The following is a 16,297-nucleotide window of genomic DNA, read 5'->3' on the forward strand; positions in this document are numbered from 1 at the left end:
TACCAACATCTCAAAATACCATTTCTCAACAGAAACCTGACACTTGTACCAAGGCCTCCATGTACACTGGATTGTCCCCAGAACTGCTCCAGCTTTGTCTGAAGTCAACATCAGCCTCAATTCTTTGTTTTTCCCCTTAATTCTTATTTCTGTATTGAAAAACTATGGAATGAGGCTCTGAAATCTTCTCTACCACAGTTTAATCCCTTCAGTTTCCAAATCAAAACCAGTTTTTCCTGATGGTTAACATTAAAAAAATATTGAGCTTGTTGGTCTGTTGGGATTTCCTGAGGATGTTTTCTTCAAAAAATCCTTTTCAGGATTGTCTTTTAAGCCTTTTTCCTGAAAGTTGGAAGCAATTTGTTGATCTTCAAAAGATAGCTTATAAAAACATGCTAGAAAGGCTCTATCTGCCATTCTGGAGTTTTTGTTAGGGAAAAAAAAATCAAAATCTCTTTCTGTTTTAACAAGAACCAACGTTTCTGTTCTCATGTAAAGCTATAATGAAACACATTGTAGGACCATGCCATTATGAAATATGAATATTACCTTTGTTAAACTCTTCAGCACACAGTTGAGTCTGATGAAACTATTCCAGAGGGAGATGCTTGTCACAGAAGAAGTCTTGTCTCACTGTCATGAAGCTGGCTCAGCATTATTTGACTGATGATTCATTATTTGCACATTATTTTGAACACCAGTCATGCATGAGGACCCCCTATACTGGGCACAGCACAAACATGGAGCAAAAAGGCACCTTCTGCTCCCAAGAGCTTCTAGTCCTTGTAGGGGACTGGAGAGGCAGATAGAGACAGACAGACAGACGGAGGATGAGATTAAAAGGAACTAGCCAGGACATGCTGTCAAACTTTTAGCAACCATCACATCTAGGGAGAGATTTAACTGGGACCATGTCTCTGTTATATTCATATTCTTACAAAAGTTTTTAAACATTCCATGCCCATTCCTGACTCTATTACCCCCAGTGAGATCAGATGTGGGAAAAGGAGAATACTGAAATAGAAAGAGGCTATTTCAGGCTGTGAGTGGTGTGGGGCCCCTGGGGATCCTCGGGAGAAGCTCCACAGTGGTTCCTATGCGGGTAGAGGGTCAGTCTCCGAGCCATCTGCCAAAAAGCTGGAGGAGCCTGAAGCTGCCTCAGCCAGTTCAAGGAGGAAACAGTGGGAAACGAAAATATATTGAGACCTGGCTTTTTATTTTTACCTTGCCCACCACATGTATTTTGAAAAAACATTGCAGGCTGCTAGGAAGAGCTGATCTCCTCCACTTGCAAGTTTTTCTCCATCCGCATTTGAAGTGGGAGAAGTGGGTGACCAGGGTTACAAGCTCCCCCCGCCCCCCCCCCCCCCATCTTCACTTTTCCAGGCTCTTCTTTCCCTGCTTCACTGGCACCCTTGCACTTCCAGTACCCTGTGAGCCACCCCTTCACCTCCCAAAGCCCTGGGTGCCGCTAGTGCCCACCTCGGGCCCGGGGGATGCCTGGCAGCACCTTCCCTCTCCCCGGGGTGCGCTTGCTCTTCGCAGCTCTGCTCTTTCACATCTTGCCTCTTTGCACTCTCTGTCCTGTCCACCTCTTCCCTTTACATTCCTCCTCTTTGCAACTCTCCCTTTGCATCCCTCCCCTTTGCATCCCTCCCTTTTCACCTCCCCCTTTGCACCTCTCTCATTTACATCCCTCCCCTTTGCCTCTGCTCCTCGCATCTCTGCCTTTTCCCATCCCTCCCCTTCGCATCTCTGCTCCTCGCATCTCTGCCCCTGTGCACCCTCTGCCCCTCGACCCTTTTGCCCCTTTGCACCCCTCCCTGCTTGGATCTCGGCCCTTTGGGTATCTCCCTCCTGGCCCCCTCCGCTTCCCCTCCTCTCCCCCCCCCCTCCCGCCCCTTTGCACCCCCTCCCTTTCGCTTTCCTACCCCTCCGCATCTCCTTGCTTCATCCTTGCCTTCTCCACCCCGGCCCTTTCGCACCTCTCCCCCAGTCCTCCCCCTTCTCCCTCCACCCCTCCCCGTAGCCCCCGGGGCAGCCCGCAGCGGCTCCAGACCGTCCCCCCCCCGCCACAACCCCGCCGCCTCCAGCGCCCCCCTTAACCACCCCCCCCCCGCCCCCCCCCTTCCGCCGAGCCGCCCGCGATGCCGCCTCCTCCGCGGCTGCTGCCGCTGCTGGTGCTGGGGCTGGGGCTGGGGGGGCGAGTGGGCGGCGGGGGGGGCTGCCAGTTGCCGGCCGAGTGGCGACCGCTCAGCGAGGGCTGCCGAGCCGAGCTGGCGGCGATCATCGTCTACGCGCGGGTGCTGGCGCTGCACCCCGACCCCTACGGTGCCTACAACTACCTGCCCTGGCAGAGGGGCCCCCCCGCCGGCCCCCAGCAAGGGGCGGGGGGGCTCTTTTATTCGGCCGAGATCGAGCTGCTGTGCGACCAGGCGTGGGGCAGCATGCTGGAGGTGCCCGCCGGCTCCCGCCTCAACCTCACCGGCCTCGGCTACTTCTCCTGCCACTCGCACACCGTCATGCAGGGCTACTCTTATTTCTTCTTCCTCCGGTGAGTCCAAGGATGGGGGGGTCGGGGGAGGGGGGGGCCGGGGATCAGCATCCTTCCTCCGGGGAGTCTCCGCAGCCGCCCCTGCCCGGGAGGGTTCGCTCTGTCCCGCAGCACCTTCTCCTTTGCGTGTCCACCCACAGCTGCATCGGAAAAAAAAAAAAAAAAAAAAAAAGAAAAAGAAAAAGAAAAAAACTACAACAAACCCATAATATCCCAACTTTGCCCGGCAGCAGATGTACGGGGAGCTGCTGTCGAGTAGCTCCTGGGCACTTGCTGCTTTTGTTTTTACGGCAGGATGAGTTCGCCAAAGTTTGGCATGGGAGTTTAGAACCCATCCCCGCATACTCACCCGATAGATTTCTCTCGGCTCTCCCAAGTCCCAGCCAAATCCTGACTTTGAGCTCATCGAAAGAATAAGAAAATAAACCACAATGTGGGAACAGAGCCATCGCAGTGACCTTTCAATCCAAGAGCGTTTGCGAAATACTACTCAGTGGCTTGTTTCTAAATACTTGGTGTATTCTTACACTGGGTGAGTAACGAAACATGGTTTGATGCTGTCTAGTGCTCGGTCTGTGGCAGTGTCTTTAAACACATTTTATACAAGTTATTTATTGACTGCTTGAAGGAGTACTTAAACTCTGGGATCAAGGGCAAGGCGATGCAAATTCAGTAGGAACCATGGGCCAAAACAGAGATTTGCCTCATTTATGGGGTTCACTGATGCCTGTAGGGTAGTAAGAGCCTGTTAGGTCCTTACTGCTGCTGCTTGGTCCAGTCTGTGGTGGAAATTGCCACCCTGGCAATCAAGTGCCAGGAGAGCTGAGAGCCATGTGCCGGCTAAAAGTCTGTCTGTGTAGCTTTGGTGTCACTTCTTGAGCCAGGCTGCAGGACGACGGGTGACTTCTGTGGGAGGGAAAGTGCTGTTCAGCTTCACAGCAGGCTGCCCGGGCAATTTGTGTTTCAGAATGGATGAGAACTACATCCTCCTGCCGCACGGAGTCAACTTCCAGGAGGCTATTTTCCCGGACACCCAGGAGAACAGAAGGATGTTTGCCAGCCTTTTCCAGTTTTCTAACTGCTCTCAGGCACAGCATGTGTTGAGCTTCTCCAGTGACTGGGAGATTCAAGAGGACAACCGGGTAAGGGATTTATTTTCTCTCCAGTGCTTGTTTTCTAAGTGGGCACTGGCATTCCCATGTCTTTCTCAAACATAAATATATAAGAATGCAGAACACCAAGTCCTTGATTTTCCTGGTCCTTTGGTGGTGTCACTGGCAATGTAACACACTGGTGGGGAGATGTTAAACACTGTTTTCAAAGCTGACCTCTGTGTTAGCTCTTTAGCTTTCCGCAGACCTGAGCAAAGCTCAGTATCAACCTGTTCATGAGCAATAGGTTGGAAATCAGCACAGCTTGCAATCCTCTCCTACTCCACCTAGGTTGTTTCTGGGTCTGCTGTCTCTAGAACCCATACTTTAACTTCAGGTGAAGCGTTCAGGAGCGGAGCTTTGGTTTTTCACTTCTGTGTTCATCTCATGTAGCGAGAGCAGTGCCTGGACGGTGACAGACTGTAAGGGATTATTCTTACTTACCTCCACATAACAGCATAAACATCTACTGAACTGGTCACCCCAAGATGTCTTTGTGGCAGCTGGGGAAAAATAGGCTGTTGAGGACATGTTTCATCTGAGTGATGAGGGCATGGTTTGTCTGAAGGACGCCAGCACCTACTTCTCAACAAGCTGAATGAAATGCCTCTTTCTTCTCTCAAGGGAGGCTGCAGCAAGTAGTTCATCCTCTAGGCGATCCTCCCTTAAGAAAGTACATTTTTAGTATGGAAAGTCCAATGATGCCCATTGTTAGTGGCTTCTGAGCCCATCATGGAGCTGTAGTGTATGTAGTAAATGCAGGATTTTAATAAATGCTTCCTTGTCAAAGAGGAGCAACCCACAGTTATGTGTGCGTATGTTCTGGATGTGCATATACATTTGCAAAAATGGAACTTGGAGAGCTGTTTTGGTGATAAACTTTGTTTTATGAGGCTGGTGGTTTCCACTGGTAGCCGAGAACATTTTAAGTGTCTCTTTAGGTCAGGATGGACAGGACACGTGTTATTGCTTGCATCTCCTGTGGATTCATTCAAAGCACAGTATTTATGTACAGCAGCAGAGGCACTAGTGGCTTGTTTGGGAGATGGATGGAGGCAGCTCGGTGGCTGGCTGGGCCCTCTCCCTTCACCAGCTGGCTGACCACCAGTGTACAGAGTTTGAGCTGCTGTGTGGCCGTCTGGCGAGTGACACAGCCCTGCTCCTTGGGATGCCCTGTGAGTGAGTGTTTTCTCACCGCCGGTATTTAGGGGGGGGTGTGTGGAGAACAGTGATGTTCAAAGATATATTTGGGGACAACAGGAGTAATTGATGTTTAAGAGAAAATGAATCGTCTCACAATTAGGTTGCAGAGCCATAACGCTGCTTGGACAAGAAGGGGGAGGCAGAGAGCCCTGGTCACAGCCCGGCCTCCTCCCTGCCAGCCCGCAGGCTCCCCAGTGCCCCAAACAATGTATTTGGCAAGTAAAGGCACTGCTGGTGCCAAATCCACAGATTTTGCTCTGGGGAGCAAAGTGGCATTGGGGGACCACCAGACCCAACTCCCAGTATCTACTTGTGATGCCTCTGCACTGTTTATTTAGCAGTGTGGAGCTAAATGTAGGGGATCTTGATGGGTTGGTGCTCATTTACGTCAGCAGTGAATCTTGCTGGTTAGCTTTAATGGAAATCACTAAGGCAGAAACCTCCAGGGTAAGTTGGGGCAACCAAAAGCATATGTATCAAAAGTGCATTTCAGCTGTTGCGCTCTTTGACCCCATGCAGCTGTGAGCAGACCAGGGGGGGATTAGAGCTTCTGGTTGCACGGACTGGGGCTGGGGGCTTTACATACTTCAACACCCACCCCTTGAGTGAATAAATTCAGCACAACTGACAAACACTTTTTCTCCCTTTCATAACGAAAAGTAAAAGCTTCCTCTGCGTCAGTTAAAAATAGTTTGGGCTGACTGTGCTCCCACTCAGCGCCTGCATCTGTGTTTGCCCAGCCGAGCACCGGTTCCCGGCGCCTGCGTGCCCCAGCCTCGGAAGGGGATGGTGTTTCTGGCTGCCATCGTATTAGGAATTTGTTCCCCAGCTCTTCCCAATGCAGGTGCCCATGTCCAGGGTGCAGCTGTCCTTAGCATTTTGCTCCTCTCTTTGCATTTTCACATCCAGCGGTGACTTTCCTGATTGCCATCACATCTGCTTGCATCCCGTCACAGTGCAAACAGTTTCCATTTCCAAATGTGCTCAGCTGAGCTGTCCCATGCTGGCTCCTGAGCTGAAACCTGTGGTGTGTGCTGGCTTTGTGGCACAGAAAGTAAGCATTACTTGGAGCATTATTCTTGAAGCTTTTTGGAAAATAGTCTCTTTGGGAGTCTGGGGACACCCAAGGGGGACTTCTGTAATGGTGTCAAGTTGTGGAGAGCTTGAACAGAGAGGGAAGGGTCTTCTTATGGGGCTCACACTCAGTGAGGAGTCAGGGGTCTCACTAGCAGTTGGGTACTGTCATAAATTGCTAGTTAAAATCCATCACGGATGTTTTGTGCAGTCAGAGGGTAGAGATGGAGACACTGAGGTCCTCAGAGCAGAAGGCAGCTGGGGTGAAGGTCTGGTTCTAGGAGTTAGTAAGTAAGGTCTTGCCTCCATGTCTTGGGACAGCTGTGTGCAGGGACATCTTCAAAACCAGCTTTGTCAAAAAGCTGTGTTCCTGACTAGATTTGGAATAAAGGAGTGATGAAATGTCCTGTTTACAGCTGGATCCCATACTCCAAAATACTTTTTGAATCTCTGTATTTGCTTATGGCCCTGTGCCCTACTCTTGATATATTTCTGGGGTCGACATTTTAAGGGAGAATTTGGTGCTGGAAGCATCTGCAGTTGTGATGAATAATTCATATTTGTAGGTCTGGGGTGCTCAGCTAGAAGGTGTGATGGGTGAACCTCTTGTGCCTCGTGTAATGCTGCTCCCAGCGAGAGGTCCCTTCTGCAGGGTGTACCTGAGCCAGCTGAAAGAGCAGGGCACCCAAAAGTGACTGGTGACATACTGTCCTCTTGCTCACCCTCTGCTCTCTGCCATGCTCCTTGAATGCAGGCAGTCTCGTCTGGGCTGTCCCGATGGGTGAAATGAGGAAGACCCTGACAGTTCCTTCTCTTCCACCCAGCAAACATTTCTGTTGATGCAAAAGAGAGCAAAGGGATGTGTAGGAACTTCTCAATGCACTGGAATGCACAACCTGCCTTTTCCATTGCAGGAAAACCTTTTTTATTTTTGGAAAGCCCCATGGTGCATGGTGAAAGGAGGCCAGACCCAAGGCACATCTCACTGGGGATAATACATTCCTCATCCTGGGCCTGCTGCTGTTGCTGGAAGCTAATTCCAGCTGTATTTTTAGGCCCTTGCTGTCTGGGCTGAGGGCCAAATGCTGCTTCCATAGTTTTCCAATAACCCCATAGTCTCATAAATTCACTCAGGTGCTTGTTCTGGCCACTCTGGAGAGCAGTGGTAGCTCCAGCTTTCAATTCTTTAGGCACTTGCATTTTGGCTCCCACGTGTGCGGAGGCAGTAGTTAATTGGGTTCCATCCTGATTTTTCTCACAGCCCCTTACTGATGTTTGCAGACCTCCTGCTTTACTCTGGCTTGCTGTCTCAGCGGTTTCCACAAGGTTGTTGCTAAAACTCTGAGTTTCCACCAGGCTTGGGGTTGGAGCTGGGTTTGTAACGAGTGGCTGCAACTTCTCACAGAGCGAGGGGCCTCTTCTTGCAGCACCTTGCAGGTATCTGGGTCCCAGGCTTGGCCCAGTTCCAGAGCTGATGTTGGTAGAGATAATAACACAGGAAGGCTCCTTTTTCCCTTTTGGATTCACAGTTTTAGTCAATTCTTCCCACCCTCTGCCTCTGGGAGAAATGCAGTATTCACCTATCCAAGGAATCTTGCAGTCACAGCAGTTTCTTTTAATAAGGTGCTTTTATTAAAGAAAGGAACAATTAAGAAGTAATAAAAACCTAATTAAAATTCTTCAAAAGCTCTGTGTTTTAACCCAAGTCTCATGCTGACCCCCTGAGGGAAGACCCACAGACCTATCAAAGAATGTGCAAAGTCTGACAGCCTCCTATGCAGGCATGCCAGGCTGTCCTGTGCTGGCTGGTGTGCAGCCTCTGTGTCACCCCTGCCTCGGGAAACCACCCCAGACACCTCTTTTCCTTTACCCTCTGCTTCCCTCAGTGCCCCTAAAGTTGCTCACAAAACCCTGTGTGCCACCCAGTTATTCTCCAGTGTAGCCATTGGTGCTGGTGTTTCATTACTGATGGTTTTACTGAGAAGCCTTGCGGCCTTCTCTTGCTCAAAAGGAGTCCAAGGGGTCAGACTTTTTTTTTGGGAGATGGGGATGAGCATTTGTTGGTGCAGCCAGCATCCTTCTCCAGGGATGGAGAGAGGGAATGGGAAAATCCTGAAGGCGCAGAGAGCATCTGAATTGTACCAATGCCTCTTTCTCACAAATTTTTTTTTCTAATGGCTAAGTGCTAAATGAGGCTTTTCTGCATGCAGGGGGATTGATTTCTGCTTGCTCAAGCTGGGAGGTGGGAATTGTCCCTGTGGTTTCTCCCCTCTTGCAGTGCCTGCTGCTAAACCTGGAAGTGATGCAGTGGGTTGGGACTGAAATCCTGGCCCCCTGCAGAGTTTCACCATTTTAGCGCAAACCTAGAGGCTCTAATTTCTCCTCCTAACTTGGCCTTCTGGAGGGTTGTGCGACCTCTTAAATAAGACCTCATTGCCTTGTCTGCACAAGAGGGATTACACCAAAGTGACTTGAGGTCTGGTGATAATAAGGTCTATTAAAGTGTCAAACAGCACTTGTCGTTATTTATTATTCAGAGGGGTTTTAATTCCTGATTTTGTCAACAGGTTGATAGGGAAACATGATCTTTTGGCCTCTGTTCCAGCTTGCTGTGAGCTGCAGCAGTGCGCACAACCTGGAGCCCTGTGGTGCTTCTTTTACAGAGCACCTTCCTCCCCTTTTTTTCATGCAGGAGAGTTGCAAAATGACCTTGTGTGCATCATAACGAGGGAATTAACAGCAGCATATCAAACCAGTCATGAGCAACTGCGAGAGCACTAGCACCGTGTGAAAACCTATGGAAATGAAGGAGCCCAAAAATTTCAATTAAACCTGGTGAGATCGCAGGGAACAATTATATCTTTTATTAAGCCTCTCTCCCTGCATTGCCTGCTCTCTTCTCAAGCATCAGAGCCACAACCGTGCTGTTACTTCAATTGATTTAGATGAATGGATTTGCCGTCTGAGAGACCTCCAGAGATTTATCTGGGTAATAATAAAGCTTTTATGAGAGTTGTCAGCGTCCCAGTAAAAAGCCAGGTATTTAGTGGGTTAGCAGAGCAGTTTACAAATGTCTGCTTAGCATCTTTAGGCTTGGGTCCTCTTCGCTGGTGGCACTTTGGCTGCTGTAACAACCTGATTACCTGATTAAGACGCCTGCAAGGCTTTGGAGCAGCTGAAAAGGGAACTGGATAAGAAAAGCAATGTAATTGCATAAATGGCCTTGCCATTATTATGCAAAGCAAAAAATAAATTAAATGCCATTATTCCTCTGCAGAAGTAGAGGAAATAATTTCAGAACTATTTGTATTTTAGCAGTGCCTGTGTGCATGAACTGGGAGCCACTGAGTTGGATCATTCCCTGAGCCCAACTGTGGGGAGCAGCATGTTTTCTCAGCAATGGTCCCAGTCTGTCTCTTCCCTGATGCTCTCAACCGGGAGTTGGTAGCAGGTCTCGTCCAGCAACACTTCACAGGACCACGAGGGCTTAAATCACAGAGGAATAGCTGCTTACACAAAAGCTCTCTGGGCTGCCAGAGGAGGGCTTGCACATGTGATGTTTGCTGTGGGGACCTGTTTTGATCCATCTCCCCAGACAACATGGCCTTGGAGAGGGGAAAAGAAGAAGAGTTGGAGAAGTCACCATAATTTTCCTGACTGCCCTGATTTTGAGTCTGGACAGTGATTAAATAGTATCATGGCTTGATACCTGCTGGAGAGATGCCTGTGGCATCTCTGGAGAGAGCCTGACCTTCCTTGGATGCAGGGACCAGAGCTCTTCCTGCTGTGGCTGAGGTGGACATCAGTGATGCTGAAGGTGACTCTGCTATGTGAATCATGCAAAGCCTGGCCATTAGGAAAAAAAGCTGATAACTGTCATGGTTTTCAGCTGAAATTTAATCCATGGTATGCACTAAGAGAAAATGAAAAAGCAATTTGCTTTTTCTCTTTTAAAAGATAAGAATTTCTGGTCTTGAGGAGTTCCTTCTCTGCTCCAAGTGCTGGGAGAGAAATTGCAGGGCTGGAAAACACTGGTCATGGAGTCCAGAGCCAGCAGTTTTAGTGGAATGACTGGTCTGGAAAAGAGCAGGCAGCATCCTGGCTTGGTTAAGATAGTTTTCTTTAATACCCTTGTACTGGCCATTTGTGGTTGCTTGTGGCAAAAACCGCACAAAGGAACCTCCCTTCTCTAGTCCTATGTCACTAGGGAATTAGAAAATATACTCAGTTCAAAACAGTACCATGTGGCAAGGGCAGGGCAAAAAGACCTCGAAATAAATGAAAGTAAGCTCCAATATCTAGAGGTTTGAAAATCTTGTTTTACATTTGTTTTTTTTGCCCTGCCATTTGTTAGAAGAGCTGTTGCTCCATTAGCCCAATAGCATGATAGAAAGTGTACATCGCTTCTGGGTTGCTTTAACAGTGATTAACAGCACTTTTGGTTTTGTCCCTGTAACTCACCCAGAGTGTACCCCCTCCCTATGATCTGTGTTTAATTTGAATACATGTAAGCAATATTAGATGAAATGGAGAACTGCTGACAAGTGTCTGGGGTGAGAGGAGACCACAAGACAGTTGATATATTTGCGTAACATCCCCAAGAGTCTTTTGGCATAGAAATGGCATTGACTCACTTCCAAATCTTCCCACCCAGGCTGTGGTAGGGGACTCTTGGGGGTCTGAATGGCATCTCCCTAACAGTTTTCTGTCTTCCAACATGCACACAGGCTGCTAAAATACAGAATAAAAGATCACAAAGGAGTACACAATAATCTTATCCACAGCATGTTTCCATTGTATATCGTCTTTATCATATTTATAGCATCCAGAAGGTGTTCTGAGTGCTTCTCAGGAGAAAAATGGGGAAATTTCTCTGTTTTTAGGGTGTCTCTAAGAGGCATCTTATTTCAGTATTGTGAGGCAAGTTGGCTGACTGTCATATACAATGCAGGAGGGATGACCTGAGGGAGCACGGGAGCTTTGAATTCGATACTGGTTGTGAACAGTTTGAACTTGGGGTTGAATAAGGAGCTTTTCCCCACCCATCTGAACTCTTGTCCCCACTGGCAGCAATGACTAGTGGGGAGCTGCTGAGGTGAGGCCGCCACTTAGCACCCTCCTGGTACCAACACGGGTGCAGAATGAAGTGAGGGGAGTCCCAAATCTGTGTCCCAGCTCCTGGTGAACAAAGCTGGACCAACTTGCTCCCTATCAAGCAATGCAGATTACTCCAGAGCACAGCACTCTGACTATGTCTCAGACACATCCAAGTACACGATATCCTTAAAAATATCCGTTTTCCAGTCCGCTGAGCAAGGAAATGCCTAGACAGCCATGGGTATGTGTGTGTATGTACACGGCTGACTCCTCCAGAGGGAGAAACAGCAATCCTTCCAGGAATTGGCAATGAATGAAGACCCACATGGCTTCAGGCTGCTTTTAATTATCCAGAGACAAACTTTGAAGAAGTTCTGCCAAATGCACTAAATCATTCTGGATTTTGTTGCATGCAGTTATCTGCTGCTGTACATGAACTTGGTGGCAATCAGGCATCTGACCCCAGGCCCAGGACACCTTTTTGGCTCTCCATCTGGCTTATTCCACTGACACAGAGTGGGAAAGAGTGGGTGGGAAATTGCTGGTGGCCACAGAGGCAGTTGGTGGTTGTGGGCTGTGCTCTGCACATTGAGAGACAGAAAGATGGGGCTGAAGGGACCCTGTTGTCCCTCCCGTGTTTCAGATCCAAGACTGCCTGGTGGGGTGATGTACCCTTGGGGTTTCCAGCCCAGGGGTTGAAAGACCTGCAGTAGTGCTGCCAAGCACAAATCCTGGCACAGTACTTGCTCAGCTGGAGAAAGATTTTTTTGGAAGCCCCTGACTGGTGACTCTTAGCCAAGGACCAAGGCAATGTGTTTTCCAGTCATGTTGGAAAGATGCAACTATTTGGCCATGGCTAACTCCACAGCGTGCAGCACAGGTAGGTGGGATGTCGTTGTTAGTCTCAGGGTAGGTAGGAGAGACAGGGCTTCTGTTGATCTGGTCACATTCCCTCTGTGTTAGCACAGAAGCGGCTGAGGTGGGAGATACCTCCCTCTGGGGAGGGCAGTGGAAATTTTGAAGCTATCCCCCTGAGCATCCACATATGAAGGTGGTCCGGGAACTGCAGCACTGTAGTGGGAGGTGGACCTCTCGTCCATATCCTCTGGAGATGACACTGTCAAGGGAAAAGCAGCAACAAGGAGACATGAGGAGGCTGACTTTGGTCCTTTGTCTCCTTCCCTGTGTGTGAGCGATTTGAGGATTCCTCTGCTTTTCTGCCCTGCCCTCCTATTCACGGCCTCCTCAATGTGGGAAGGTGAGAGAGGACATCCCACCATATAGACTACAAAGGGTGAAAGCACTGGCTGGCAAGGGGAGGCAGCTGGTGAGGACCCTGGCAGTTACTGGATCTGGGAAATGAAGTGGTGCAGGGCAACATGTGCTTGATAGTGCTTGCGTTCACGGCCAAATCACCTTCCTCGACACAGGTTCCTGTACTCAATGTGCTCCTCCACATGTCTGGGACCTGGCCTCCAAGGAGAAGGGTTGAGGCTGATGTTCTTATAAGATGGATGTATTATCTTACTAACTGGAGGCAAAACAAAATGTGCAGTTCAAAGAAGCAGATCATGGATGTTTTTTGATCCATTCATGCTTATTCATACTTGTCCCACAATTTTTTGGCCTTAAAGAGTGGTGGTACTGACTTCGCCTGAGAGCTACTGGAAGATGCTCAAATATGACTCCTGGCATCCCATGCGCAGTAAGCCACTGGGACTATTTCAGTGCTTTTGATTGTGTTGGGAACAGGAGGGGGAAGAAAACACCTGAGCTGGGTGCACCTGGATCTTCACCTGCTCGGATTTTCCTAGACCTTAGTTTGGGCCAGCTGTTTCGGGGAACACATTCAGAGCGAGTCTCAGGCAAGTTTTCTGCGCCAAGAGCAGCCAAAATAAATGAGAGGTCCCCAAATTCTGTGTTGTTCAGCCCAATTATGGGAGCCACCAAGCCCCTCTGTAAATCTGTGAGTCTGTAAATGTGTTAGGTGCAAATCTGTGTGTGCAAATCCATGCTTTGTGTCGGTCAGCAGTTGGGAAGGATGATTCATGTGGACCAGCAGTCCTGGGCCAGGATCTGTCCTTGATGCACACACTGCTGCAGATGTTGTGGGCAGATCTGGCCTTTGGTTTAGTTTCTTGCCCCAGCTGACCTTGAATCCAAAGAGAAGTCTTTTCTTTCCACTTCTCTCTTCCTCTGCCCCGACCCACCTGTGAGATAGATACAGAAAAAGATGGAGCAAAATGTTTATTAAAATCAACATCCACCAAGATCCAGCTGGAAGCTGGCAGACAGGACACCTGTAATGCTGCCTGTAACCAGATGAAGTCTTTCAATTTGGGATGTATTTTCTCCCAGCCCATGCATTTTGATGTTTATTTTCTCAAACAGCAAGCCAAGTTGGCTCTGAGGCAGCGGTAGTTCGAATCCTTAATGGAAGCTGCAGACGGAGCCTTTTAAAGCCTGTCCTGACTCCATCAGCCAATTTCTCCCGGAGAAGTGTCTTTGCCCCGTTGTGCTTGGCCAGGAGCAGCCACACAGTGCCAGGCTTGGCCTCGCCGCCGGCCCTGGAGGCACGCAGCCCCTTACAGCAGGTAGTGTGAAGTGACAAAACAGAGTGGCTGGTTTCGAGGGACGGGGAGTATATGGTTTGGGTGCGACCAGTTGCAGATGCTTGCTGCTCAAATTGTTGCAGGTGCCTCTGGCAGCTGACACTGTGACTACCTCCGTTTGCTGCCCCAATTTGCAGGGTTTTTTTTGAAGAGCGTTGCTACAACTGTTAGTTCAGTTATCTGTAAAATGAATGATGGTAGGGAAAAATATACTAAGGGAGAAGCAAGTTTCCATGACACTGTATAATGTGAAGGGGAAATAATACGTCTATAAAGCCAGGTCAGAACTTCTGCCGGAAAAACTTGAGAGCAAGCAAGCAAAAAAATATTTCCTGAGATCTGAAAGCACTTAGTGGACTTGTTCTGCAGTATTTTTGCATTTCCTAGATCAGTGGAGAACCAGTAGAAGTACTAGCTACTGCAAAGGGGTATGTCAGTGCAGTGTTTTTTACAGAGACAAGATGTGGGACTAAAATGCAAGCTAGTATATACTGTTGTCCTCAAACTGACTCATCTTCACCACCATGCAGTGGTAGCAGGAGAACTATTCCCATTCTGCAGATGGTAAAAGTGAGGCAGGTGTGATAGGCTCTGTATCCTAGTCCAGTGGACACAGTTCTCTTTGACCCAGGATTTATCCCCACTGGGATGAGGAACAGCTGTCTGAACACTTCTGTCTGTAAACTGAATTGTCTAAATCCTGTGCCCTTCCACTTCCCCCTCTGTGACTTCCAGCGTTTTTGCACAGGCAGTGCTGTACTTTGAGTAAGGAGATATATTCAGGTGGGTGACACATGAGCAACTGGGGTTTGGTTGTTTATTCAAACCAAAGTATGTTCATGGTATGAAGTTTAGCTTCATTCTTCAAATGGACTGTGACACTTGTACTCTTCATTACCTCAAAATACAAAGAGTTTATCACCTCAATTTTTTTTCCATTGTATACCCATTTCAGAGCACATTCATTTGTTTGGCTTACTTTTTGTCTTTCCAGAGTCTTTAGACAGGGTCTGAACACAATTATGTTCTCCTGGATGTTTCTGATTATATTTTTTTATTGTGGAAAAAAAATCAGTTAGTTGCTTAACTGGATGGTGGTCAGGGAGAGAAAGGAAGGAAAGTCAAAGTGGAGGAACAGCTTGTACTGACACTGACTGAAGAGAGGACTAGAAATAGAAATTCAGATGCTTTAAGACCCCATTTCCATTGCATGGGGAAAGAAGTCCTGTTTTAGAGGCTTTGAAACATAAACATAGCAACCACATCCACCTGAAATCCTCCATTTTGTTGCAGAGCAGGAAAGCTCTTTTCCACCTTAAAAGCATCATCCTGGGGTGTGGAAAAGGAGAGATAATGAGGAAAGGTAGCCACAGCGGCCATGAAGGACCTCTGCCAGATACAAGCCCATGCTTTAAAAGAGCTCCGAGGTCTCAGATGTGTGGGAGAGAGTTTATTCATGGTCTATAAAAGACGCCTTAAAGTGAGAATCTCTGTGTATGTGGCCTATCTGTGGGAAGGAAACAGGCAGTTTATTCTTGGTCTGTAAGTACCTCTGTTGGGGAGGTATTTGTAAGTAGAAACAAAGAAAAAATAACAGAAGCAAATGAGAGAAAATTTTAAAACCCCATGGAAATAGGAAATGAGGAAATAATTCACCTAAATATGTAGCCAACTGATGTGCTGAAATCTCCATCATTTACAAGGCTTGGGTCAAGCTGGGAGATTGCAGTGAGTCCCTTAGAAGAAGACGTTCTCCTTTTGCTGGATGCCTCTGGAGGAAGATCCATTGCATGTGTCATGACACGGCTCTGGGAGGGACTATCTAGGGTTTCAGAGCGCCCTGATGCTGTCCACTTATTCCTCAAAATGGATGGCTGTGGTGACAGCAGTGACTTGTTCTCTCTGAAGAGGCTTTAGATGCCCTACACTGTGGCTGAGAAGCTCCAGAGGACAGGTACCAGATAGCATCCACAGCTCACCTCCATTAGCTGGATTCGAAAAGACAACCAGGAGGTGAATTTTTCTAAAAATCACTTGCAAGTTCCCAGGGCCCTTCAGATAGCTACAGCCATGCTGGACATGAATGTTGATGTTGGGATAAGCCCATGGGTTGGAAACGAAGTGTTTAAGGAAGGCACCAGGGAAGGGTTGTTACTACCATCAGTGATTGGGTTTCTGCTCTTTTGCATGTTTCAGGCTCAGGCACATTTTGTCTTAGTTCAGTGAACACTTCACAAACTGTCACTTGAAATCCTAATTGAGCCTGTGTTTTCTTAAGTCTGTATTTCAAAGAGCAGGGGAACAAATGTGATTCTTGGTTCTTTTCCCGAAGGTGCGGAACTGTAGATTAAATGTGTCCTGGAAATAATCTCTTATGCTCAAATATTTCCTGCTGCAATAAAAATGCTCAAAACCACATCCAGTGACAAAATCCTCCTGTATTTAACCCATGTCTAAAAGCAGCTGAAATACCGATGGGAAATATCCTGGTACTTCCAAGTCAGTGGCACTCTGGAGCTGCTGGAATGCATCCCGCTCCTTATGGATGGTTGTTTCTCTAGAAAAATCATTACAGATGTTGAGGATGTGAAGGAACAGGCTCCTTC

The 16,297-nt window shown here is 48.1% G+C and overlaps 1 protein-coding gene across 1 annotated transcript in view; it reads left to right on the top strand.

Moving 5' to 3' along the window:
• Positions 1–1,702: 1,702 nt before the first annotated feature.
• CCDC3 (coiled-coil domain containing 3) overlaps positions 1,703–16,297 on the top strand; it is a 44,812-nt gene continuing 30,217 nt past the window's right edge. The window contains exons 1-2 of the mRNA XM_032985875.2: positions 1,703–2,554; positions 3,522–3,696. Coding sequence (XP_032841766.2) covers positions 2,148–2,554; positions 3,522–3,696 — 582 coding nt within the window. The 5' untranslated portion in view covers positions 1,703–2,147. The remainder of the gene's footprint in view (positions 2,555–3,521; positions 3,697–16,297) is intronic.

Source organism: Tyto alba, unplaced genomic scaffold (assembly GCF_018691265.1).
Source record: "Tyto alba isolate M040663 unplaced genomic scaffold, T.alba_DEE_v4.0 Super-Scaffold_2, whole genome shotgun sequence".
In the NCBI taxonomy this organism is placed as follows: Eukaryota; Metazoa; Chordata; class Aves; order Strigiformes; family Tytonidae; genus Tyto; species Tyto alba.